Consider the following 26,631-nt stretch of genomic DNA (forward strand, 5'->3'; position numbering starts at 1 on the left):
CCAGCTCAGGCTTAATTAAACAGCCTTTCTTTCCTTTGCCCCCCCTACACACACACACACACACACCCCCCCCCAAACTTCATTCTATCATCCCTTAATGAAGCAGTCTTCTCCATCGATCCCAGTGATTGCCAGGCTGCTTCTTTTGTTTGTTGGCACTGAGCCATTCGGCTGTGTTCTGACAGCTCAGCTCCTCTAATTAGCTCTGTTGTTCTTTTTCTGTTCTGTTTTACCCTGTTGAAAGTTCAGACAAACTTGCCATAAAACTTAATCCCCCCTTCCATCCCTTGGTCCTGGGTTCGCAATCCAGTCCAGTACCTTTATAGGTCACCAAGGGCTTTGCTTTTTTTTTTTTTTTTTTTGGTTTCATATTCGTTGTGAGTTCATGACCTCTGAGAAGTGCGGCCAGCGACGTTTCATAACCTCAGCTCATTTCAGTTTATTTCATAATTACTCTGGTCCTTTCTCTATGCAGTGAAGTAAGTTTGTGTCTTTTTCTGTACATGCTCCTGAGCCATTTACTTTAAAATTTATCCTTAAGATGCTCAAATTTGAGGTCTTGTGAAATTGTATTTTGTTTTTTCCTTTATTTAAAAAATGACATCGAAGATTACAGGATCTTTGAGGCTTCCCATATTCTTTCCAATAAAATTTTTTTTATTGGCGCAAATAAAAGTTGGGAGATATGTTAATGGAATTAGAACACATCAACTTTAATTGCTGTTCTTTCTATGCATCCATTTTATTTTTCTTCATTATGTAAAGCACTTTGAGCTACTTTTTGTATGAAAATGTGCTATATAAATAAATGTTGTAAAATGTAAATCTGTCTGTCTGTAAAATTACAGTATGTATTTCAAATAATTATTGTTTAAGATGGTGCCAGAGAGTGGAGTGGTGTTGCATGTTGGCCGAAGAATCTCACTGTTTCTTGTATTATTATAACTAGTACCACTGTCTACATGTTCAGTATGTAACTATAGGCATGTGACCACTAATGGGGGGTCCTTAAATATTTTCTCCTTGAACAGAAGAGGAAAGGAGCATCTTTAGGATTCTCTGCTCACTCCATAGAGCAATCAGTGCAAGGAGATGCAGCGCCTTTTGTCCAGTGCCATGGCTATCTATCTATCTATCTATCTATCTATCTATCTATCTATCTATCTATCTATCTATCTATCTATCTATCTATCTATCTATCTATCTATCTATCTAGTACCTTTCATATCTATCTATCTATCTATCTATCTATCTATCTATCTATCTATCTATTATAAAGTGCCTTTCATATCTATCTATCTATCTATCTATCTATCTATCTATCTATGTATCTATCTATATATCTATCGTATAGTGCCTTTCATATCTATCTATCTATCTATCTATCTATCTATCTATCATAAAGTGCCTTTCATATCTATCTATCTATCTATCTATCTATCTATCTATCTATCTATCTATCTATCTATCTATCTATCTCTATCTGCTATATAGTGCCTTTCACATCTATCTATCTATCTATCTATCTATTATAAAGTGCCTTTCATATCTATCTATCTATCTATCTGCTGTATAGTGCCTTTCATATCTATCTATCTATCTGTCTACTTTATAGTGCCTTTCCTATCTATCTATCTATCTATCTATCTATCTATCTATCTATCTATCTTTCACACAGCTGAGTGTGTGACCACTAAGGGGAAAATTAAGAGATGAGTTCCTTAAATATTTCTTTGAAAAGAAGTGGATATCCATTATGTAGTGTCTTTTACATCTATCTATCTGTCTCATAAATACCCATTTGGATTAATAAAGTATCTATCTATCTATCTATCTATCTATCTATCTATCTATCTATCTATCTATCTATCTATCTATCTATCTATCTATCTATCTATTATATAGTCCCTTTCATATCTATCTATCAATCTATCTATTATAAAGTGCCTTTCATATCTATCTATCTATCTATCTATCTATCTATCTATCTATCTATCTATCTATCTATTATATAGTCCCTTTCATATCTATCTATCAATCTATCTATTATAAAGTGCCTTTCATATCTATCTATCTATCTATCTATCTATCTATCTATCTATCTATCTATCTATCTATCTATCTATCTCTATCTGCTATATAGTGCCTTTCACATCTATCTATCTATTATATAGTGCCTTTCATCTATCTATCTATCTATCTATCTATCTATCTATCTATTATAAAGTGCCTTTCATATCTATCTATCTATATATCTATCGTATAGTGCCTTTCATATCTATCTATCTATCTATCTATCTATCTATCTATCTATCTATCTATCTATTATAAAGTGCCTTTCATATCTATCTATCTATCTATCTATCTATCTATCTATCTATCTATCTATCTATATATCTATCGTATAGTGCCTTTCATATCTATCTATCTATCTATCTATCTATCTATCTATCTATCTGCTGTATAGTGCCTTTCATATCTATCTATCTATCTGTCTACTTTATAGTGCCTTTCCTATCTATCTATCTATCTATCTATCTATCTATCTATCTATCTATCTATCTATCTATCTATCTATCTATCTATCTATACCACGATTCATATCTGTCTATCTGATAAACTGCTTTTAATATCTCTCTTGTCTATGTTACTCTTATCTGCGTCACTTTTACAGACCAATGCGCATATAGACAAATGTTGTTTTAGTAAAATACAAACTAATATTGATATGTTAATACAATAAATACATACATTAGGCAATTTGTGACGAAAGCAGGCCATTCAGCCCAACAAAGCTCGCCAGTCCTGTCCACTTAGTTCCGCCACAATAACATCAAGTCGTGTTTTGAAGTCCTCCTGTCTGCCACACTATGTGGTCACTTATTCCAAGTGTCTGTGGTTCTCAATGTGAAGAAAAACTTCCTAATGTTCGTGTGAAATTTACCTTTAACAAGTTTCCAACTGTGCCCCTGTGTTCTTGATGAACTCATTTTAATGTAACAGTCTTGATCCACTACGCTCATTCCTTTCATAATTCATGTTCTCACTTAATCTCTGTTTGCTTAACCTGGAAACATTAAACTCATCGAATGTTTCCTCCAGGCTCGTGCCTCTCAGTCCCCGAGTTGTTCTTCTCTGGACTTTTTCTTGCACTGTGACATCTTTGTTGTAGTCAGGAGGCCAAAACTGCATGCAGAACTCCAGGCAAAGCCTCACCAGTGCATAATATAACTACCATATTTGCAATAAACAGATATTTTAGAAGAATGTTGTTCTTCTTAAATATATACAGTATATTAATGAGAAAACCGTAAGGTGTGCTGGCAAAGAAGATGTGAAAACTAAATTCTAGTTTACATGCAGTAGATTGTATAGAAAATAAAACTCTGGGACATAAAATCATTTGGAAGGAGGCAGGGTAAAATCTAACTACTTTTACATTAATTTTCTTAGACAATTTTATTCAGTCATTAAAAAAAAAAAAAAAAAAGGTCAACATAATCATGTCTGGGGGACTGACTGACTGTGAACAATTGTTACAGGACAAGGGTATTAAAATTGCTAAATATAAGTGACTTAATATTCCTATTTAATAAAACCTAACGTCTAATATCAATTAGACAGAAAGTAACTGAACAAGAGGGTCTTCAAATGCTTTTTAAACACACTGAGATGGGTTTAGGATTTCAAATAGAGGGGCGAAATCTGTTCCACCAGCTTGGAGATACACAGAAAGGGTCTGAATAACGATTTGATGCCACATCACTAGATGCCATTCATCAGCAGACCCGAGTGGTTAGAAAACAGCACCGGACCTCAGAAGTGTCTCCATATACTGACAATGGTCAAGGGGCCATGTAAGCCCACTTGGAGCAATACACAGGGTAATATGCCAATGAAATTGGCAGCATACAGAATACATAAGTGGTCTATCATTGGTGATGACATAGTATCATATCTTCGGCCTCATTGTCAGGTCCAAAAGCATATTGTGATTAGAGTAGCAGGGGAAAGATGTAAAAAAGAGAATCGGATAGATTTAGTAAGAGCCAGTCACAATGAATAACAGCACTGTAGATGTCCTAGGTAAACACAATAAGCCTTCATCTTTAATTTAAAAGTAAAGACAAACTGGGCACCTGATATGTTTAGCAGACTTCCTGAGTTTGGGTGCCTCATAGATGGTGGCTTATGTGTCTCCGGTGGTTGTATTTATCTTGGGGCCTGCATCTTGTAATCCCATTGCATGCTCTGTAGGAGAGCTGGGGTTTACGTTGTTTATGGTTTTATGTGTCAACACGAAAATTTTAAAGTTGGCACTCAGCTAGAGATCCATAAAGGGGGAAATGAGTCATGTGTCATAAAGTACTTTTTATTCCTAAGCTTTTGACAACCTGTTAGTTGTCTTCATCAGAGGATAATGATTAGACACACAGGAATCAAAGGCAATATATAGGTGGGGATGGAGGGGGGGAGGTTGTAAAAGGGGGTGTGGGTTAATAAGGTGGGGTTCGGAAGGTGTTGGTCATAAAGTCAACACGTAAACAGGAACATCGGAGTGCTGTCAGAAGGGAAGACCCACGGTCTGTGATTTACACACATACAAGTTCCACTTGACACATGTTTAACTGGGACACTGTGAAAGTAAAATTGAGGGCCAATACTAAGAGCGCCAGAGAGCTGCCTCAATCGTGGCTGTCTAATGAAAATGCCATTAACAGACACTTGGACTTGAACCCAGCATATGCAGGCTTAAAAAGAAGAATGCCTTAATAATAAAAAAGACTTTATGACCAACACCTTCGGAAGCTACTAATATATTTGGATAAATGGATAGTCAGTTATTGGCATTTTCAGTAAAATGAAGTTTGTCATTACGCTGGAGAGTGGTGACCTTCTACATGTTTTTGAGACGGTGTAGACGTGATAGTAATACTCCCACTATTACCTCGTGATAAAGGTGTGTTTGGGAATAAGGACCACTGCGGACTAAGAGTGCTAAGGCTTAGATGGAACCCTGGCTCACACTACTGAGCAGATGTGGAAAGCGCAAACTACAGTACTATGTAAAAGTTTGGCACCCCTGATAAAAATCACTGTATCAATTTATAACTTGCTAAGCTTTTGAGGCAGCAACTTCATTTTAATCTATTTTGTACTTTATGGAAACAGGAACATTTCAGTAGTGTCAGTATCGTCAACAGAACCAATTTAATGTGCATTTACACAAAAATAGGCAGGTGCATAAATTTGGGCACCTCAAAGGAATAATCCCATCAATATTGAGTAGAATCTCCTTTTGCTGAAATAACAGCCTATAGATGCCTCCTATAGCCACTGACTAGATAGATAGATAGATAGATAGATAGATAGATACTTTATTAATCCCAAGGGGAAATTCACAAAGTCCCTGAATTCTGGCTTGTGGTATTTTGGACCCTTCTTCCATGTACAGTGCCTCCAGTTCAGTCAGGTTTAATGGCTTGCGAGCATGGACAGCCTGCTTCAAACCAATCCATACATTTTCAATGATGTTCAGGTCTGGGGACTGGGATGGCCATTTTAGAACATTGTACTTGTGCCTCTGCATGAATTCCTTGGTAGATTTTGAACGGTGCTTTGGATCATTGTCTTGCTGAAACATCCAACTCCAGTGTAACTTCAATTTTGTGACTGACTCCTAAACATTCTTGTCAAGAATCTGATACGGGGAGGAATCCATGCGGCCCTCAACTTTAACAAGGTTTCCAGTACTTGTGCTAGCCACACAACCCCATAACATGATGGACCCTTCCACCAAATTTTACAAAAGGCAGCAAGTTCTCCTCCTTGGAAGGCTGTGTGTTTTTTTACCCATGTGTACCGCCTGGTTGTGACCAAATAATTCTAGCTTAGTCTCATCTGTCCATAGTATTTTTTCCCAAAATGTTTCTTGCTTGTCCAGATACACTTTTGTGGCGAGTACTCAGAAATGGCTTTTTGCGCAACACCCAAAGTGACCTGGACTGATGCAACGATCTACAATGACACTCTAGGCAGCTAGATGTTCTTGTAGCTCTCTGGAGGTGGTCTGTGGTTTGTCTGTGACCATTCTAACCAGCCTTAGGCTATGCCTTTCAGATATTTTTCTTGGCCTACCACATCTTTCCTTCACAAAAAGTCTTCCTGTTGCCTTCCATTTCCTAACTACATTTCTGACTGTGAAGACAGACAGTCCAAACTTTTGTGGTAATTTCTTGTACCCTTCTCCTAATTCATAACGACAAATTATCTTAGTTTTTAGGTCAGTAGAGACTTCTTTAGAGGTTCTCATGTTGCCACTCTCTAAGTGAGAACCAGTGACAAGCACAACTAGCAGTTACCTATATTAAATAACCTTTTTCGTGATTGGTTGCATCTGTCTTTGTAGTTTAAAGTCTAATGAGCTAATCAAAGCAATTTTGTGCTACAACCGGTCAGCATTAAATGACTACAGGTCTTTAAATTAATGCAATTAAAAGGGTGCCAAAACTTTAGCACATCCCATTTTTTACATTTTATTTTATTTCTTACAACTCAATACAGTAATCCCTCCACCATCGGGGGGGTTGCGTTGCAGAACCCCAACCCCCGCGAAAGGTGAAAATCCACGAAGTAAAAACCATATTATTATATGGTTACTTTTACCGTATTTTTTGCACCATAAGACGCACCTGACCATTAGACGCACCTAGGTTTAGAGGAGGAAAACAAGAAAAAAAATATTCTGAACCAAATGGTGCACTAATATGTTTAATAAAATGTAGCAGAATAATATTTCAACCATGTAACTTCAACAGCAGTATTAAGAAACATCATCACTGTCATTAACAAATAAGGAGAGACTTTAAGGTTCAAGCACTCTTCTAGTTTTATGGAAACCCCAAGAACTCCTCATCGCTAGTGTTAGAATTTATTAAGCTCAGTTGCTCACATTCACTTTGCAGGAGCACGTACCTATCATCACGCGGCATAACCTGTCCAAAGCCACCAGGGGACAAAGCACGTTTGGACCAATGCTCCCTAAAGTTATATCACCAGTCTAGTCCCATCTATATTTGTAATGCCACAAAGCCCTTCATCTCGTGTTTTGTTGTGGGTTTCCAGTTTGAAAAACGAGAATGCGGTGCAAGCACAGCCCTTGATTCAAAAAATTGCTCTGCATACCTGTTTGTCTCGTCTGACAGTAGCTGAAAGGCAGCTTCAGGAAAGAACAGCCTGAAGTAGTCCAGCGGCTGGTAATCTGTCGAGTCCAGAGTCCGACTCAGTGATAATGCGCAAAACATCCTCTGCTGAGTATTTTGTTTTCTGCACTCGCTTCGCTCCCTCATGAGATGTAGATGCTATCTTGCCTTTGCTTATATTTGTTTACATTTCGCAACTCACGCACACGCAACGATTAGATGCCGAGTCAATGAGTCTAACATTCCTCCAAGCACAGAGGGAATGCCTGCAACGTAACAGTGAGTTTTGTCGCCCTCTACCCCTGGATGTCGACTTTTGTCAGGTAATACACATCATGGTCTGTGACGCAATATTCGCTCCATAAGACGCACAGACATTTCCAACCTTCTTTTGGGGGAAAAAAAGTGTGTCTTATGGTGCGAAAAATATGGTATATTGTCATGCTTGGGTCACAGATTTGCACAGAAACACAGGAGGTTGTAGAGAGACAGGAACTTTATTCAAACACTGCAAACAAACATTTGTCTCTTTTTCAAAAGTTTAAACTGTGCTCCATGACAAGACAGAGATGACAGTTCCGTCTCACAATTAAAAGAATGCAAACATATCTTCTTCTTCAAAGGAGTGCGCGTCAGGAGCAGAGAATGTCAGAGAGAGAAGGAGAGAAAAGCAAACAATCAAAAACTGATAGGCGCTGTTTGGGCTTTTAAGTATGTGAAGCACCGTGCGGGAAGCATATCGCTTGACAAAGCAGCCACAAATAAGCCCAGCAAGGAAGGGAGCAATGTGATGGTAGTCTTTCAGCGTTTTTTGAGGAGCGGCCGTATCCTCTAGGGGTGCAAACAGCCCCCCTGCTCACAATATATTTGAGGAGTTTATTTAATATTCTTGTATGAAATTAACTGGGCAAACCAACTGAGGAAGCATGTACCAGAAATTAAAAGACCCATTGTCCACTGAAACCCACGAACCAGCGAAAAATCCGCGATATATATTTAAAAATTCTTACATATAAAATCCGCGATAGAGTGAAGCCACGAAAGTCGAAGCGCAATATAGCAAGGGATTACTGTAATGTTACACTGAGACTTTTGGTCTGATAAACATCCCCTAGTCCAGTGGTCCCCAACCTTTTTGACAGCAAGGACCATTAGATGCAAATTTTTCCACGGACCGGTGGGGGGATGGGTTGTGCAGTTTTATACACAATTTACATAACATTTCTATTATTATTAAATTATTAAGCAGTTCGCATACGTTTGCAACCCGAGATTTTTCTTCTTTTTTTGCATATAACAAAGACATATGCTTTACATTTGCCAATCCAACAGATTGCACATCACAAACATTAACACTGCTATCTTTTTGTCGTGTCTGCCGTTTCTATAGGAGGGTGACAATGAGTTAAATTCCAATGGATGTTTTTCAAATGTTGACAAGCAATAAGCAAAAGGTATCACTGAAAACCACAGACAACAAAAACAGCAAAAAAAAAAAAAAAAAAAAAACAGTACGAGGAAAGTTCGAAGAAAGAATTTTTTTTTACATTGTTTCTGTTTGGGGATCGTTGTGCAAACGTGCACAACTTGCTGCGACCACAGATCTAACTGCTCTGTGGATGATTCATTCAAGCATTTCAAGGTCACTTTGTTGTAATGAAAGCATCTGTTGAATGTACTTCGTAGTAACGTGATTTCTATAGACTCATGTCATATGGGGAAACTGTCGGGACCATAAAAATACTTTGTTGTAATAGTCTCTCACCTCGGTCTCTCTCCTCTCTCTGCACCGCTGCAAAGCCCCGCCCGCCAAGCGTTCTGAAAAGTCTGAGTGAGTCGCCGTTGCCGGCAGTTCTCTCGCGGCCCGGCTGTCAGACGGCTACGGCCCGGGGGTTGGGGACCCCTGCCCTAGTCTACATTTCCCTAATAAAAAAATGGCATATTGCTGTGATCTTCTGTTATAAAGACTGAGCAAATTATCATGCAACCTCAAAGGGGTGCCTATACTTTTTGCACTGTACTAGCAAGTCTAAAATCCAGCAGATGTTCAGATCCTGACCTAAATAGTCTCTCCAAGGGTCACATTAATTGACAAAATAAACTTGTCAACGAAGTTAAAGGCAGTTCACCCTCTAAGCAGATTTGTAGACTTAAAACCATATAAATCTCGTTGGTTATTTGATGTTTTTTTGTTTTGTTCAGCACTTTGACCAGTATATTGTACATGAGAGGCGCTGTACAATTCTATCCGTCAAACCTGACAAATCTTTCTTTTTCTCTTTCCTATGAATGTTCTGTTTGCCTCTCCAAGCCCTCCCTTTACCAAGCATACACACACACACACACTAGTTTTCTGTTGTGTTTGAATCATCACTACTATACATAATGTTCGGATTTCTCACAATTCCCTAAACCTTCCCCTAACAGCCTGATGTGTTCCCTACAGGATGACTTGTAAATTTTGCTTCTGTCCATAATGAGCATTGTTCCTTTGTGTTTTTTTGTTCCCTCTGATCTTTTCAGGCCCGCCCTCCTCGACCTCCAGTGGTGAAGAGACCCAGGAGCAATGTGGCAGTGGATGGGCGTAGGACGTCAGTGTCGAGTCCTGAACAGTAAGCTTTTTTTAATTGGACTTTTTTTAATGGTTTGTGTTGGAGGCGACGTGGAGTGGTAGCAGTACTGGGGGGGTTTGGTGCGCTTGTTTAAGTGGAATACAGCATTAATCCTTTAATTCAATAATTAGAAACTGAGAGAACATGGCAAGAGCGCTGCACCCTAGTATGTACATACAAAAAATGATACCAAATGTCCTGTCAGTTCAGAAAGATCCATCATCGAAATGAGTGACTTATTCAGCTTTTACTGTAGTCTGAATTATTTAAATACATGTGTTCTGCAAGGTTATCATGAAGCTGGTGTGATAAATACAAATAGAGTTATAAGGTGGATAGGTAAATAGATATGAAAGGCACTGTAATAGACAGAGAAATGCAATATATTCTAAAGGCTTTATAATAGATAGCTTTGAAAGACAGACAGACAAAGAACGAAAGAAAGAAAGAAAGAAAGAAAGAAAGAAAGAAAGAAAGAAAGAAAGAAAGAAAGAAAGAAAGAAAGAAAGAAAGAAAGAAAGAAAGAAAGAAAGAAAGGGCTCTGTAATAGCTGGATAGATTGTTAGATATGAAAGGCCCTATAGTAGGCAGGTAGTTAAATATGAAAGGTGCAAAGGTAGATAGATCAGAAAGGCGCTATAACAGATAGATAGATAGATACAGTAGGTTAGGTAGACTTTATTATCCCCAAGGGAAATTTGTTTATAGCAAGTAAGTACAAAATACAAAGCATTGCTACACAGACTTAAAAAATAAGCACGAAACAACTGAAAACTAATGTTACCTTAAGTACACACACACTCAAGATTAGTACAAAGAAGAATAATTGCCTTTAACAATGAACAAAATAACAATTCAGTAGATAGATAGATAGATATGAAAGGCACTATATAGCAGATAGATAGATAGATAGATAGATAGATAGATAGATAGATAGATAGATAGATAGATAGATAGATAGATAGATAGATAGATAGATAGATAGATAGATAGATAGATATGAAAGGCACTATATAGCAGATCGATAGATAGATATAGATATGAAAGGCACTTTATAATAGATAGATAGATAGATAGATAGATAGATAGATAGATAGATAGATAGATAGATAGATAGATAGATAGATAGATAGATGTGAGAGGCACTATACAATAGATAGATAGCCATGGCACTGGACAAAAGGCGCTGCATCTCCTTGCACTGATTGCTCTATGGAGTGAGCAGAGAATCCTAAAGATGCTCCTTTCCTCTTCTGTTCAAGGAGAAAATATTTAAGGATCCCCCATTAGTGGTCACATGCCTATAGTTACATACTGAACATGTAGACAGTGGTACTAGTTATAATAATACAAGAAACAGTGAGATTCTTTGGCCAACATGCAACACCACTCCACTCTCTGGCACCATTTTAAACAATAATTATTTAAAATACATACTGTAATTTTACAGACAGACAGATGGATGCGTAGAAAGAACAGCAATTAAAGTTGATGTGTTCTAATTCCATTGACATATCTCCCAACTTTTACTTGCGCCAATAAAAAAAATTAGATAGATAGATAGATACTTTATTAATCCCAAGGGGAAATTCACAGCATCTCTACAAGCAACAGAATTAAACATAAGTATAGCTATAAGAATAAAAAAAAACATTTAATCTGGATATATAGAAATTATGGCCCCTATAATAGATAAATAGATGTAAGTAAGAGGCAGTAAGGGACTAAGACAGGCAGTTTTAAAAGGGTCTTTAATAGATGGATATGAAGGGCATAATATCAAACAGATTAATAAATATGAAAAATACTACAATGGACAGATACAAAAGGTTCTGTAGCAGATAGTGTACATACCATACCAAGCTATACCTTACCTATTTTATTTATTTTTTATTTATCTCAAGAAGATGCAGCAGTACTAAAAAAAAAAAAAACTAGAAATATCCACACAGAATAAACTCAAGATAAAAGGGTAAAGTAAATAAATAAAAAATTCTATTATTAATAACATTAAAATTGCAAAAACCTTCTGCAGACAGAGGATGTGTTGTAGTAACTAATGGAAGCTGGTAAGAAGGCCCTCTGGATGCGCCCCCTGGAGCACAATAGTAGGATTAGGCCTGTGCTGAAGGTGCTCTGCAGGTTGTGTGGAGTGTGTGGGACCCACAATCTTAATTGTTACCCTCCATTAATTTGGTTCTTGTTGACTGGCTGTGTGTGGGGGCATGGCTCCAGAGGTAACAGGTGTTCAATCTGACAGGTACTGTAATTGGTGTGGCCATAAGGTCCATGGCTGTGGCTGACCTGGAGCAACTCAATTAACCTGATGTGCTGATTCAGCAAATTTTAAAGATTTTGGTGAAGTGGTATATTTTACACATTGAGTTAGGATAATGAATGAATTATAACTGGTGATGAAGGCCTAAACAGTAATGTAGAGTTAGTGTATAAAGTAAATAGCGTACAAAAAGTGGAAAAAAATATAGTTTATTTAGATACTGAAAAAGTAAAAGGTTGGTGAAATAACATTTCAGCTGTGCAGCCTTCATCGGGTGTGTATGGTCTTTAGCCAAAATGTTACATCTTCAACCTTTATAATTTTTTCAGTGTCAGAGTAACCCTTACTTATCCTGGCCAATAAATAAATGCAAGTGTAATCAAATTAATCTTAACTTCTCATAGTCTAGCCAAAGGCAAAGTTATAACATCAAATGGCAGTTGGTAAGAATGAGCTGCTCCTAGTGCACAGCTGTGGAGTCCAGAAGAGGATGTGAGTCATTCTTCATTATAGTCAGCAGTTTGGCCAACTTCTTTCTGTCTGTTTTCCTTCCACCAGAGAGCCCAGGTGAGTACCCTGAATAGAGACACCTTTTCTAGATTAATATATTGAGGTCAGGTTGGGGAGCATGCACTGGTACAGCACGTTACCGCACAACAAAACGGCTTGGAATCCTGGTTGGCAACACATCCCCCACAACACCCCCCCAGGCAGACACGCGGTTACATCTCACCCTCCAGAATTGACCCTCTATCTGCCTCAGCCAGGAGTTACGTGGGTCAGCCACTCGGGTCCTCAACAATGAGGATCCTGCAAGCCAAATCACCCTCAGGGAATTGCGCCACATGGCTGTAGTGCCATAAATGACGCTCCCTCACAATGCAGGAAATGTGCCTCATTCGGGACTCTGTGAGCAACCACTCATTTGACACAAAGTCAAACCAACGGTACCCAAGGATTCTCCAAAGACACACAGTAACAAAGGAGCCCAGACTTTATCTCAGGTCACTGGATAGCGTCCATGTCTCTCAGCCGTATAGCAAGACAGGAAGCACCAGGACTCTAAAGACTTGGACCTTCGTCCTTTTGCATTGATATCTGGAGCGCTACACACCCCTTTCCAATGATCTCATGACCCTCATGCTCTCCCAGTCTGTCTACTGACTTCATAGGAAGAGTCACCAGAGACATGAATGTCACTGCCGAAGTAAGTAAACCTCTTGACGAGGTCAACACTCTTTCCGCAAACAGACACGCTGCTGATGGCCGTGCCTAAGAGGTCATACTAATACTACTACCCTGACATACTACTGCATAAAAGAGCACACTTGATAGAACACACGAGTATAAACTCGTAGAACTGCCGGTTAGCTTCAGAATTGATTTTAAGATACTCCTCTTAACCTATAAGGCACTAAATGGTTTAGCCCCTGCCTACTTGAGTGTCTTGCTCCATCGTCACAATCCCCCTCGTGTTCTTAGATCCGCAGATCAGCTGCTCCTAACCGTTCCCAAGGCACATTTTAAAGCTCGTGGTGAAAGGGCTTTTTCTGTCTGTGCACCTAGGCTCTGGAACTCCTTACCTTTAGTGGTTAGGCAAGCCGCTTCAGTCGCCACATTCAAATCACACCTAAAAACTCACTTCTTCACATTGGCTTTTAATTCTTAACCTGTCTTATTTCCACTTGCTTTTTGCTATTTCTCTGTTTTATTGGGTCCCCTGACCTGTTTTTTAGTGTCTGTTTTAATTCTCTCTTAATGTTTGTTTTTAATATTTTGCTTTTAGTCTTGCTTGTTTTAACTGTACAGCGCTTCGGTCAGTTGTAATGCTGTGTTTTTAAGCGCTTAACAAATAAAAATGGTATGGTATGGTATGGTAACATACAGTACACAAAAATGTTCCACCAACACCAAAGGACCTGTGTCTGTGCAGTATACGACTTCAGTGACTGTAGCCCAATTCTTGTTTCAGTGCTTTTATGCCCAGACCACCTCAAATTTTTCTAACTGGATGAATGTCAGAGATTCTACCACCATCTTTTTTTTTTCTACTGCTATTCAAAGGGTGAAGTGGTGGCTCTGAGGCTAGGGATCTATGCCAGTTGCCGGTTCGAATCCCATAAATGCCAGAAGAGACTCTGCTCCATTAGGCCCCTGAGCAAGGCCCGTAACCTGCCAGGTCGACACTCTTTCCGCAAACAGACACACTGCTGATGGCTGTGCCCAAGAGGCCTGGTTCTTGGTTTTTATCAGAACACTCACAAGCCCAGACTCAGCCTCAGACTCCTCGCTCAGTCTCTCGAGTGCCCTGATCAGAGCCTCCATTGACTCCGTGAAGATCACAGCATCGTCAGCAAAGTCAAGATCTGTGAATTTTTCTTCATCAACAGATGCCCCACAGTCGCTGGACGCCACGACCCTGCCCAACACCCAGTCCATACGAACATTGAACAGAGTAGGAGCAGAACACACCCCTGACGAACTCCAGAATCAACTGGGAAGAACGCAGAGGTTCTGGCTCCACTCTGCACAGCACTCACAGTACAGGCCGGCTATGATATTCAGCATCCTCAAGGGGATCCTGTGAACCCTCAGGATGTCCCACAGGGCAACTGAGTTGAACGCTTTATGAATATCAACAAAGGCTGCAAAGAAACTCTGCCAGTATTCACGTTTGCGCTCCATGAGAACCCTCAGTGCCAGGATGCAATCAATGGTAGACTTCTTAGGCGTAAACCCAGAATGTTCTGGTCACTGGTAGGTGAGCAAGTGATCACGGATCCTATTGAGTACGACCCTAGCAAGGACCTTAACCGGCACCAAGAGCAGTGTTATCCCCCTGTAGTTGCTGCAATCCAGGCGATCACCCTTCCCTTTCCAGATAGGGACAACAAGTCCTGTTTTCCAGTCAGTTGGGATGATGCCAGTCTCCCAAATGGAAGCAGATTGCTTGCAATGCCAGGAGGACAGCCTTACCACCAGCCTGGAGAAGTTCACCCCGGATACCACAGATCCCTGCAGCCTTTCCCCCCCTGCTGGTTTACCACCTGTGCAATCTTAGTGAGACTGGGGGGTTCACAGCTAATTGGAGGATCAGCCTCAAGAACTGTGGACAGAGATATCCAACGTCCTAGCCGCAAGGACCGTTCCATCAGCTGCCATGACTGCGACTCTCCGAGGAACAGATTCGGATGTGCGTAATGCTTCGATTCCTCTGTAAGCAGGACATGGGTCGCTAGACCACAGATGGTGTGTCACTTGCTCACAAATTCCTCTGACAAACACCTCTTTATCTGCCCTCAGAGCCCTTGCAGCCGTCCTTCTCAGTTCCCGGTACAGACCAGAGTTGCCATTGAGCCATGCGCTGCGACTCCTCTCAATAATATCTAGGGTGCCCTGCGAGATGAAACACCTTCTTCTGGGAACACCGGTAACACCAACACAACCCTCAGCAACCTTCAGGGTCTTGTCATAGAAGGTCTCCCACATCACATTAGGATCAGCAGACAAACCCAAATCTGCAAGTTCCTCACACAAACTGCATGCAAACTCATTAGAAACAGCCTGGTCTTGGAGTCTGGCCAAGTCCCGGCTCATTTTCCTAGTAGATGGTAACCTACTGGACCTAAGCTGAATCCTAAGAGTAGCAACAACAAGTCTGTGGTCAAAATTCACAAACCGGGCACTTCTGTAGACCCTGCAGTTTTGCAAGAGCCTCCAGTGTCTGCCCACGAGAATGTCATTGATCTCCTTCACCGCACCACCAGTATTGGAGTACCAAGTCCAAAGATGCGGTTCAGGGCGCTGAAACCAGGATCCAGTGATTCGCAGCCCCTGACCTTTTGCAAAGTCTAGGAACATGCAGCCACTTTCACCTCGGTCACCAGACCCATGGGGACCGAGACAATCGTCATAGCCAGCCCTGTCAATGCCCGTGGCTGCATTAAAGTCACCCATGACCAGAGGAGTGTCACCTCATGGGCACCCATCAACCACCAAGCGAAGCTGCGAATAAAATGTCTCCCTCACCGAGACATCACTCACTGTGGTCAGAGCATACAATGAGACAACAAACAAGGCACCCAGAGAGTGCCGTAATCTGAGTCTCATAATACGCTCATTGAAAAGAGTGACATTGGACACCATCGGAAGAAGCCAATCCACTACAGCAACAGCTACTCCCCGAGTATGACAGCCATCAGACAGACCAGACCAATAAAAGGTGTATCCACCTACAGAGATCTGGCCAGTCCCCGGTCTGCACACCTCAGAGAGTGCTGCCACTGAAATGCAGAGATTACACAGCTCCTCTGACAGCAGAGGAAGATCATCATCTTACCGGAGAGACAAGACGTTCCATGTGCCCACCCGTATGGGCCGCCCCAAATTGGGACCTGAGTGCTGCCGTGCAGCGGGCGACGCCTTAGCACCATGCCATTTCCAATCCCCAACAGACCTGACCCCATTGGCTCTCCAACGGTTTCGACTCTTCCAGGAATGGGTCTCCCGAGGGCTTTCCCCCATCCCCTTCATGATGTGAGCAGCCTTCCTATGGGCTGCTGCAGCAGAGCTACTCCCGCGGAGAGCAAAAAGGGGTCCTTTCTATCGTCTCGGAGCTGTGTGAGGTTTTTTTTTATGGTGGCTTAAGTGCCAGTCCTGCCACCAACCCTCATGAGTTCCCTGAAAGCTGGAGGACCACTTGCAGGGCCGGATGCAGTTTAACGTCATCCCCAGGACTGACTCCAGACACTGTAAAAAAAAAAAAAAAAAAAAAAAAAAAACTCACACTGTTCAGTGTGGTGCTGAGGTGTCACCCGTTGCACAGCTGCACTTGGATCTCATTCCGGGTGGTTTGCCATGTGGTGGGTGCAGCAACACGCTGTAATCAGAACATGCTCCCAACCTCCTCGTCCTCCTCCTATTCAGAGCACAGCACATGGCTACTTGTTAAGAGCACTGCTAACTTACAGACCCAGAGGCTTGTTTTGAATCCCATGTCCAGTCATGGGACGTCTGTTTGGAGTCTGCAGGCTGTACCTGGGCCTACTCAGACCCCTCTCACTCTGCTCCTCTAGATGTCTTCTCACATTCCTTTTGATGTGCATGTTCAATTAATTGGCAGTCTGATGTACGGTGCCTTCAGAAAGTATTGAAACCCCTTCACTTTTTACACATTTTGTTATGTTCCAGGCTTATGCTAAAATCATTTAAATTCATGTTTTTCCTCATCAAGCAACACTCAATAGAAGAAAACATCAAAGCAAAAACAGAATTTTAGATTGATTAAAAAATTTTAAAAAAAAAATGAAATCCAGTATTTCACAAGTGTTCAGACCATTCACCCAGTACTTGGTTGAAGCCCCTTTTGCAGCAATTCCAGCCTGGAGTCTTCTTGACTCTTACACAACAAGCATCGCACACCTGGATTCTGTTAACAACCCCTCAGATGGTAAGGCTGGGTGGAGACCAACGGTGGACAGCACCTTTCAGGACGATTGCGTTCAACTCTGGACTCTGGCTGGGCCACTCGAGACTTTTCACTCCTTGCATTGTCTTTCCTTTGTATTTAAGGTAATTGAGCCCAGTCAGAGGTCCAGAGTGTTCCGCTGCAGGTTTTCATTAAGGATCATCTCTGCACTTTACTCTGTTCTACTTTCTTGAAACCCTGTCTAGTCTCCCATTCCCTGCTGCTGAAAAACAACCCCACAACATGATGCTGCCACCACTTTGCTTCACCGTTGGAATGGGGTTGTGCATGACTGGATTCCTCCAGACATAACACACAGAACGGAGGCCAAACAGTTCAATCCTTGCTTCATTGGACCAGAGAATCACATTTTTCTCACCCTAAGAGTCCTTTAGGAGACTTTTTACAAACTCCATGCTGGTTTTTCATGTGTCGTCTAGCCACAATGCCAAGATTAGTAGAGTGTTGCAATGACATTTGTCTTTCTGGAAGCTTCCCCCATCTCCACACAGTTTTCTCTGGAGTTTAGCCAAAGTGACCATTAGGTTCTTGGTCCTCTCCCTTACCAAGACACTTCTCCCCTGATTTCTCAGTTTGACCAGGCAGTCAGCTCCAAGGAAGAGTCATGGTCACTCCAAATTTGTTCTGTTTAAGAATTATGGTAGCCACCATCCTCTTAGTAGCATTCAGTGCTGCAGAAAGTTCTTGTAGCCTTTCCCAGACTCAATCCTGTCTCTAAGCTCCGCAGTCCATTCCTTTAACCTCATGGCTTAATTTTTGCTCAACTGTTGGACCGTCTACAGACAGGTGTGTGCCTTTCCTAATCAGATCCAATCAATTGAGTTAACCACAGGTGGACTTCAGACAAGGCGTGGACACAGCTCAGCAGTTATCAATAGAATGGGATGGCATAGGAAAGAGTCTCAGTACTTATGTCAATGGGATATTTCAGAGCTTTTTGTTATTTTTAATACATTTTCAAAAGCTCCTAAAATTTTGTTTTTGCTTGCCATTCTCAGGTATTGAGCGTAGTTTGATGAGGGAAAAATTGAATTTAAATGATTTTAGCACAGCACCGCAACATAACAAAATGTGAAAAGAGGGAAGGAGTCTGAAGACTTGTATGCCTGCAGTGGACTGGCACCTGATCCAGAGTTGGTTCATTCTCTGAATCACCCTTCCCAAGATTTCTTCCATTTTTTTGTATACAATGTTTTGTTTTGAGAGTTTTTTCTTTTCTTCTTAGAGAGTTAAGGGGGGGGGGGGGGGGGGGGGACTGTCAAAAATATGTCCTGTTAAAACCTATTCAATCTTTCCTTGTGTGATTTTGGGCAATTCAAGAAATGCATTGTTGTTCTTGCATTGCAAATGATACAACGGCCAGTGACTCTGAATTTGATTGTGTGGGTTTGTGAATACCATATTATTTCACAACGGCTGCAGTATAATTGTTCTGTTACTATTTGCATCATATTAAATCATTCTCAAACTCACATGGTCCAGTTCAATACCTTGGGAAGTGCAGAGCCTTACCTGAGCACTACTGAGGACAAGCAGGGTGCAGTCCTGGACAAGTGAACCAGTCCATCACAGGGCCCACTCACACACACACTCATACTTCAGCTAGTTTACCAGTTAAGGTGCCCTGCACATTGTCCCAGACAGCGGAGAAACATACTAAAGAAACAACCAGTGGGCACAAGATCTGTGAAGTGGCATCACTAATCACTGCACTGCTATGTCCTGAAGTGCCATTATTTGTGTACCATGTTATTGATGGTAGTGTAATATTTTGATTGTAATCTTTTCAAGTAATTTACTTCAAAATATACACTGATTAAAAAAATTACAGTGTCAGGTAATAACTGACCGTCATCTGCACAGGTCAGAGAATTAAAAGATAAATGGGCACACTATTGTAGCTATTAGACTTGCTGGTGTTCAAGAATTTTCAGGCCTAAATTAAACACATAATCCTGTTTACTTCTTTGACGCCAACTGCAGGGCTGCTCTTTGTGTTTCTACACAACATCCAGATCTTTGGAAATCCACTACAGTGGATTCAGAAAGTATTCAGGGCCCATCTCTTTTTCACATTTTGTTATATTGCAGCCTTGTGATAAAATCATTTAATTAATTTCTTACCCAGAATGACAAAGTGAAAACAGGATTTAAGATTTTTTGCAAATTTAAAGAATAAATTAAAGAATAAAAAACTGAAATGTCATAAATGGCACAAGTATCCAGACCCTTTGCTGTGACAGTTGACGTTTGTCTCAGGTGCATCCTATTCTGTGGGTCATCATTGAGATCTTCCAACAGTGTGTTTGGAGCTCACCTGTGGTCTATTCAGTTGATTGGACATGACTAGTAAAGGCACACGCCTGTCTGTAGAAGGTCCCACTGCTGAGTAAAGACCAAGCCATGAGTTTGAAGGAATTGCCTGCAGAGCCTTGAGACAGGATTGTGTCGAGGCGCAGATCTTGGAAAGGCTGGAAAAATACTCGTTGCAGCCTTGAACAAGAACAAAAACACAGTGACCTCCATAATTCTTAAATGGAATGTGTTGGGAACCTCGGTTATTCGTCTAGAGCTGGCGCCCCATCCAAACTGAGCAATTGTGGAAGAAGAAGGGCTATTAGTAACAGACGTGGCTAAGAACCCCAATGGTCACTCTGGCTGAGCTCCAGAGAACCTGTGTGTAAATGGGAGAAACCTCCAAAATGGACAGCCATCACTGCAGCAATCCACAGAGAAACTAAATTCTCTGGTCTGATGAAACCAAGATTAACATCATGTCTGGAGAAAACCAGGTACAGACGTGGCTAAGAACCCCAATGGTCACTCTGGCTGAGCTCCAGAGAACCTGTGTGGAAATGGGAGAAACTTCCAAAATGGACAGCCATCACTGCAGCAATCCACAGAGAAACTAAATTCTCTGGTCTGATGAAACCAAGATTAACATCATGTCTGGAGGAAACCAGGTACTGCTCATCACCTGTGCAATACCATTCCAGCGTGAAGCATGGTGGTGACAGCATCATACTGTGGGCTTGTTTTCCAGCAGCCAGGGACATTAACAAGGTTGAGCAAAAGCTGAATGGAGCAAAGCACAGAGATATCCTTAATGAAAACCTGCACCAGAGTGCACTGGACCTTAGACTGGGCAAAAAGATTCACCTTCAAATAGCACAATGGCCCAAAGCAATAAACAAAGACGGCACAAGAGTGGTGCAGAGAGAACTCTAGCATTGTCCTTGAGGAGCAAACCCCCAGACTGGTACTCAAATAAACATCTCTGGACAGACCCGAATATAGCTGGCCTCTCATTGTCTCCATCCAACCTGACAAAGCTTGGGAGATCCCAAATGCCGTGTCATACCCAAGAATACTCCCAGCTGTCATTGCAGCCAAGGGGTTTTCAAGTACCGAGCAAGGAGTCTGAATACTTTGGCTTTCTTTATGTTTTATAAATTTGCAAAAAAAATCCTCTCTTCACTTTGTCAATCTGGGATATTGTGTTTTATCTGATAAGAAAAAAAAAATTAATGATTTTAGTATAATACAGCAACGTAATAAAATGTCTGAACACTGTTTGTATCTGTTGTGTCACATAATGTCCCCGAAGACCCTTGTGTGGATGTCTAAGAGAACTGCAGTCAGTCCCAGCTGAACTAGTTTCTCTTTTCAGATAAATCAAGGAGGGGTTTGTCTCCCTTAGTAAGTAAATACTTTGCTGTTTTTATTTGGCCTCTTTATTGTTAAGAACTCTCTTTGTCATTCCTAAAGTAACACGCTTTTGAAGGCCTGGATGGCCCGTTCTGTCCATGGGCTTTGGTGAGCAGTGGCGTTGCTGTTTTGTAGTGTAGCAGACTTCAGATGGAGCTGAAATTTTTCTCTCAGTGTCCGTGAAATCAAATCTCAGCTAATACACGGGCTCTGCGCTAAGCTCTTTATTGGGCTTCCTGTCGGTGTGTGGGATTATTGAGCAGACAAGACTGGAAGCCTTTACTACTGCCGCCCTTTGAGATACAGAGTTGGAAAGGTCAAGGAACTAGATTTCCCAGGTTCGAAAGCACACAAAGAGATCAGCTTGTGAGAATTTTGATTTGGGGCTTTCTTTCTTTCTTTAGCTTGTAATTGTATGATGTGATTTAAAAATTCTTAAAATGAACAATAAACTCAGCTCTCTGTAATTCAAGTATTGCTCCCTGCTGTACCTATTATGCAGGATTTTACTGACCTCTTGTGGCAAAATGACACCTTTGCAGCCCTTGCCTGGCAAATATACAGGATGAAGGCTTTCATACTGTTGAAGACAATAGAGAAGCACAACATAACATTCTCAAATCCATTTAATACAGTTCAGAAAAGTGAAGCAAATCCACTAGGCTATGAAAAGAGCGAATAAAGAGATTTACGGGCACAGCACCATGTCACGTTTGTGGCTTCCATCCAGCCAGATTATTCATTAAGTTGTACTGCAGTTTTTCTGGATAGATAGATAGATAGATAGATAGATAGATAGATAGATAGATAGATAGATAGATAGATAGATAGATAGATAGATAGATAGATAGATAGATAGATAGATAGATAGATAGATAGATAGATAGATAGATAGATAGATAGATAGATAGATAGATAGATAGATAGATAGATAGATTATTAATCCCAAGGGGAAATTCACAGTTTAGCTTATTTGTGTGTTGTTTCGGTGGGATTTTAACATAACGATCACACTTTAGCCGCAAGTTATACCTTTAGTTTTTAATTCAATCTGTGTTTTGTGCTTGTTTTTCTGCCTTGTGTCTGTATAACAAATAGGTTGCCAATACATATCACATGGCTAAATACTTATGATAATATTTACTTGCCCTAATGGGATCTTTTTTTTTATGATCATGAAATTTAAACATAAGATTGTCTAACCATTTTTTAGCAGATTCAGGTTTACACGGAGGGTGGGTCCTAGAGAGGAAACAACCCTGGAAGGAGCGCCAGTACATCACAGGCCCCAGTGTCCCTCACACACACATGGGGCCGATTTACAACTGCCAGACCTTTTAGATATGGGAGGAAAATTGGACTAGCCTTTAGAAAACTCTGTCCCAACGGTTCCAAATACAACCAAAAATGCCCACTAGAAGGGGGATTTACTGTGAAAGTCCAGCTAGTAACAAGGGCATACGCAAGATCCTTATCAAATTAAAGATTTATTCTCATAAAAGATACTCAAATCAAAAGCAAACGAAAGTACCAATAGTCGAAATTTTGAGCAAATTGGTAAAAAAAAATCCTGAAATTTGCAAGCCGTAAGAAATACCAATTAATACAAGACCTTGCCATTCCCAACCGCATTTGAATGAATTGCATGGAACTGTGGGTCGCCCCCAACCTTTATAGGGCGGAGGGCAGCCCCTTGACGTGATGGGCAGGTAGCCCCACCCCTTAGGGAACCACCCACAAAACCCAAGGCTCATAACAAAGGCATTGAGGACAGACGCATAAAACAGAATGAATCATGCATATCATAAAACAAAAATAATAGTAACGTACAAAGAAATCTAAACAGTTACTGTAGACCCATAAAACAAGAATTTGATCCCCAGCCAGGGAAGGAACCCTGGCGACCACCAGACCTTGGAATTGTAGTCAGAATGCCAAGTCCATGAGACAGCAAGGCTAACCAATGTGCCACGTGTTTAAGTTTTAATTAGCACTCTCACTTGTTATAATACAAAATAAGACATTATCAGTTATGTCAGAGGTTACTGCGTATTGCAGCTCCTGTTTCAATTTCCTGTCACCAGAAATGTCTTGCCTGCTTTGCCACACAAGGTATCTTTTTTCCCCCCACTGCCACAATTTCAGCAGTATCTCACAATAAACTGACAAATATTCCTTTAAGATTAAACTTACTGTTAATAATTTGTGTCGCTGTCATGGAGCCCTGAGTCTCTAGATGTACAGTGGCACTGAGATCTGTCAGACATACAAAAACAAAGCACTGAGAGCACCTTAGCTGGGATACAAAAGGAAATGATCCGTAAACAGTCACCAAGACATCTTGCTTTTATCCTCTGGGAAGACTTTATACCCCAGTCAAAGAGAACCGAACAGAAACTACAACACATTTGCAGGTTAATCGCTTAAGTTTTAATTAAATCGGATGGATGGATAATTCAATCTTTACATTATCCAGTGTTTTTTTTTTCTCTCTTTCTGCACTGGTCAAAGTTATTTTTCTTTCAAGTTCTCAAACATAGTAAAGTAAAGAAACAAAAGGTACCAAGGCATGAATTAATCAGATGATAATATAGCATAACATTTGGAAACCAACTTAATTCAATTCATGGTGGCAGGGCCAGAAGCCTGTTTGTTCATAACAACTTGTGTTGAATTATTTTTCATCTTCTTGTGTAACAAGTTAAAGCTAATGTGCTATTTTTAAACTATTTAAATATGATACGCATCGTCTCACCTTTAGTAAGGGTATCCATATGTTGTTCAAGCAACTAATTGACAGTACTGTGCTAGAAAGTTACCCAAGTTAAATTTAGTTGGCTCCTCGTCCTCTGGTAGTTCAGGGTCTCGTGCAATGACACATACTCTGTGTTTTTAACTTGCGTTTATTTATTTGCTACCTGCTTTAATACAAGATGACGGGGAGGCAGCATAAAGAAGGGGAACGCCTCACGCCTGGACAAACTGGTGAGGAAGGCAGGCTCTATTGTAGGCACGGAGCTGAACAGTTTGACATCCATGGCGGAGCGACGGGCGCTGAGCAGGCTCCTGTCAATCATGGAGAATCCACTCCATCCACTGAACAGGATCATCTCCAGACAGAGGAGCAGCTTCAGCGACAGACTGCTGTCACCGTCCTGCTCCACTGACAGACTGAGGAGATCGTTCCTCCGCCACACTATGCGACTCTTCAGTTCCACTTTGGGGGGTAAACGTTAACATTATAGAAAAGTTATTGTCTGTCTGTATACTTGCATTGTTATCACTCTTTAATTTAATATTGTTTTTATCAGTATGCTGTTGCTTGAGTATGTGAATTTCCCCTTGGGATTAATAAAGTATCTATCTATCTATTATATAGTGCCTTTCATATCTATCTATCTATCTATCTATCTATCTATCTATCTATCTATCTAATTGACTTTTCCTCCGTATGTATCCATGTATAAAATGCTAAAGGTTGTTTGTATATCTACTGTCATACTTCTGAGGTGGCCATGATAGGTCAGCCATCGAGCTCTGTGAAGTGGATGACTTGTGCTCTGTTTTGTGCGTTGTATTTACCCCACTGTTTGACACCCATTGCACGCCCAACCAACCTGGAAGGGGGCCTCGCTCTGAATTTCCTTTCCCCAGATTTCTTCCATTATTCTTCATTTTTTGGAAGTTTTTTGATGTCTCCTTAGGGAGTCAAGGCTGGGGGTCTGTCAAAAAACAGCCTGTTAAAGCCCATTGAGGCATTCTTTGTGTGATTTTGGGTTGTACAAGAAATAAATTGTTGTCTATCGCACAAAAACTCACACACCACTAGGCCTTCAACCTTGACGTTGGTCTCAATCAAGAGCTTATTCTGTGATACATGTAATGCAACCTATAAATTGGTCAACTCAGCCATGAAATTGGGTTTCAGGTCCTTCTCACAGCAGGCAGTGCCACAGCCAACAGAACAACGGCCCAACATTACTAATAGGAATGCAACCGTAGTGAGCTCTGCTAACAGTGAGGCACATTGCACAGGCCGACTGATTTTCATCACAAACACTAGTCATCCACTTCAAGCAAAATACAAAGTCACACACAACCAAAGAACTGGAGGAGTGGGTTTCCCCCACCTCATTATTTGGTTTTCGGGTCCTTCGTATGGCAAGTAACTACGTGTCCCTCAACATGGTTGACAAGAAAACAATGGTTGTATGCGCGCATGTCATGTCTGTCAGGAAAACAGCCCTGACTACATCAGGTGGCAGTGAAGGACATTGCAGCAACCTCGTCGGTGGGGTGACCTGGGGTGCTGTGTTACATGTGAGGCGCATGCATCACCTTTCTTAGAGGACCGGAGCTCCAAGTGTTATTAGTATATAGTAAAATTGTATTATTAAAGTCATTGTGAGCCCTCAGTCGGGGTCACACAGGCATTTGGTGGTGGCGATTGAACAGCTTTGTGTTTGTGTTTCCATTTAAGGTTATAACCGCTAGCGGGCACAGTTCCTACCTGGAAGATAATCTGTATGAATAAAATTGTAATCTGTTTGTTAGCTTGTATATATGTCTGCATGTTGACAGTCATGCAAGAACATTTAAAGCGATGTTCACGAAATTTTCTATATGAGTTGCCATTTGTCCAACTTAAAATACAGGCTATTTGGCGTATTCGGGAGAGTAGCTATAATGAAGGGGTTTCAAACAAAAAAAAAAAAGTGCTGACTTTAGGGACTACAATTCCCATCAGGCAGCAGTAGTGTGCTGGGGCTAATAGGAGGGCTCCATTATCAGCACCCAAAGCAGAATCTCATCAAAGGCAGCAGGTACAGCGTTTCCTTCTTAATTATGTAGATAATAATGTTATTTTCTTGCTGGATTACAGCTTTTCTCTAAGAGTACATCATTTTGACGTATTGTCAGTTGTGTTTACCCATGTTCAGTTTCCACCTGACCGTTTTTGCTCATTTGTTTTCCTCTAGAACACAGGTGTCGAACTCCAAGCCTGGTGGGCCACAGTGGCTGCAGGTTTTCATTCTAACCCTTTTCCTAATCAGTGACCAGTTTTCACTGCTAATTAACACCTTTTCCCTTCCTTTTAATAGCCCTGTTTTTAATGATTCTGTCCTCTGAATTGATTTGTTTCTTCATTAAATGGCAGCCAAACAGAAATGAGACATGAAACGAGCCAACAGATGACCAGCTAAACTGGAACATCAAACTCCAACCAGTTTCTTAATGAGAAGCCAATTCTTGCTGTTAATTAAACCCGTTACTTAATTGCATAGCTTGCTGCTGCTCTCATTCTGCTACAGCAGACATTTCCTAGAAAGTGTTGATTTTCTG

At 40.9% G+C, this 26,631-nt stretch overlaps 1 protein-coding gene across 6 annotated transcripts in view; it reads left to right on the forward strand.

Moving 5' to 3' along the window:
• dennd1a (DENN/MADD domain containing 1A) overlaps nucleotides 1–26,631 on the forward strand; it is a 1,314,459-nt gene that overhangs the window by 1,243,641 nt on the left and 44,187 nt on the right. For all 6 annotated transcript variants that reach the window (XM_051931936.1, XM_051931935.1, XM_028809158.2 and 3 more), the window contains one exon: nucleotides 9,726–9,814. In XM_051931936.1, coding sequence (XP_051787896.1) covers nucleotides 9,726–9,814 — 89 coding nt within the window. The remainder of the gene's footprint in view (nucleotides 1–9,725; nucleotides 9,815–26,631) is intronic.

The sequence above is a fragment of the Erpetoichthys calabaricus genome, chromosome 9 (assembly GCF_900747795.2).
Source record: "Erpetoichthys calabaricus chromosome 9, fErpCal1.3, whole genome shotgun sequence".
Lineage (NCBI taxonomy): Eukaryota > Metazoa > Chordata > Cladistia > Polypteriformes > Polypteridae > Erpetoichthys > Erpetoichthys calabaricus.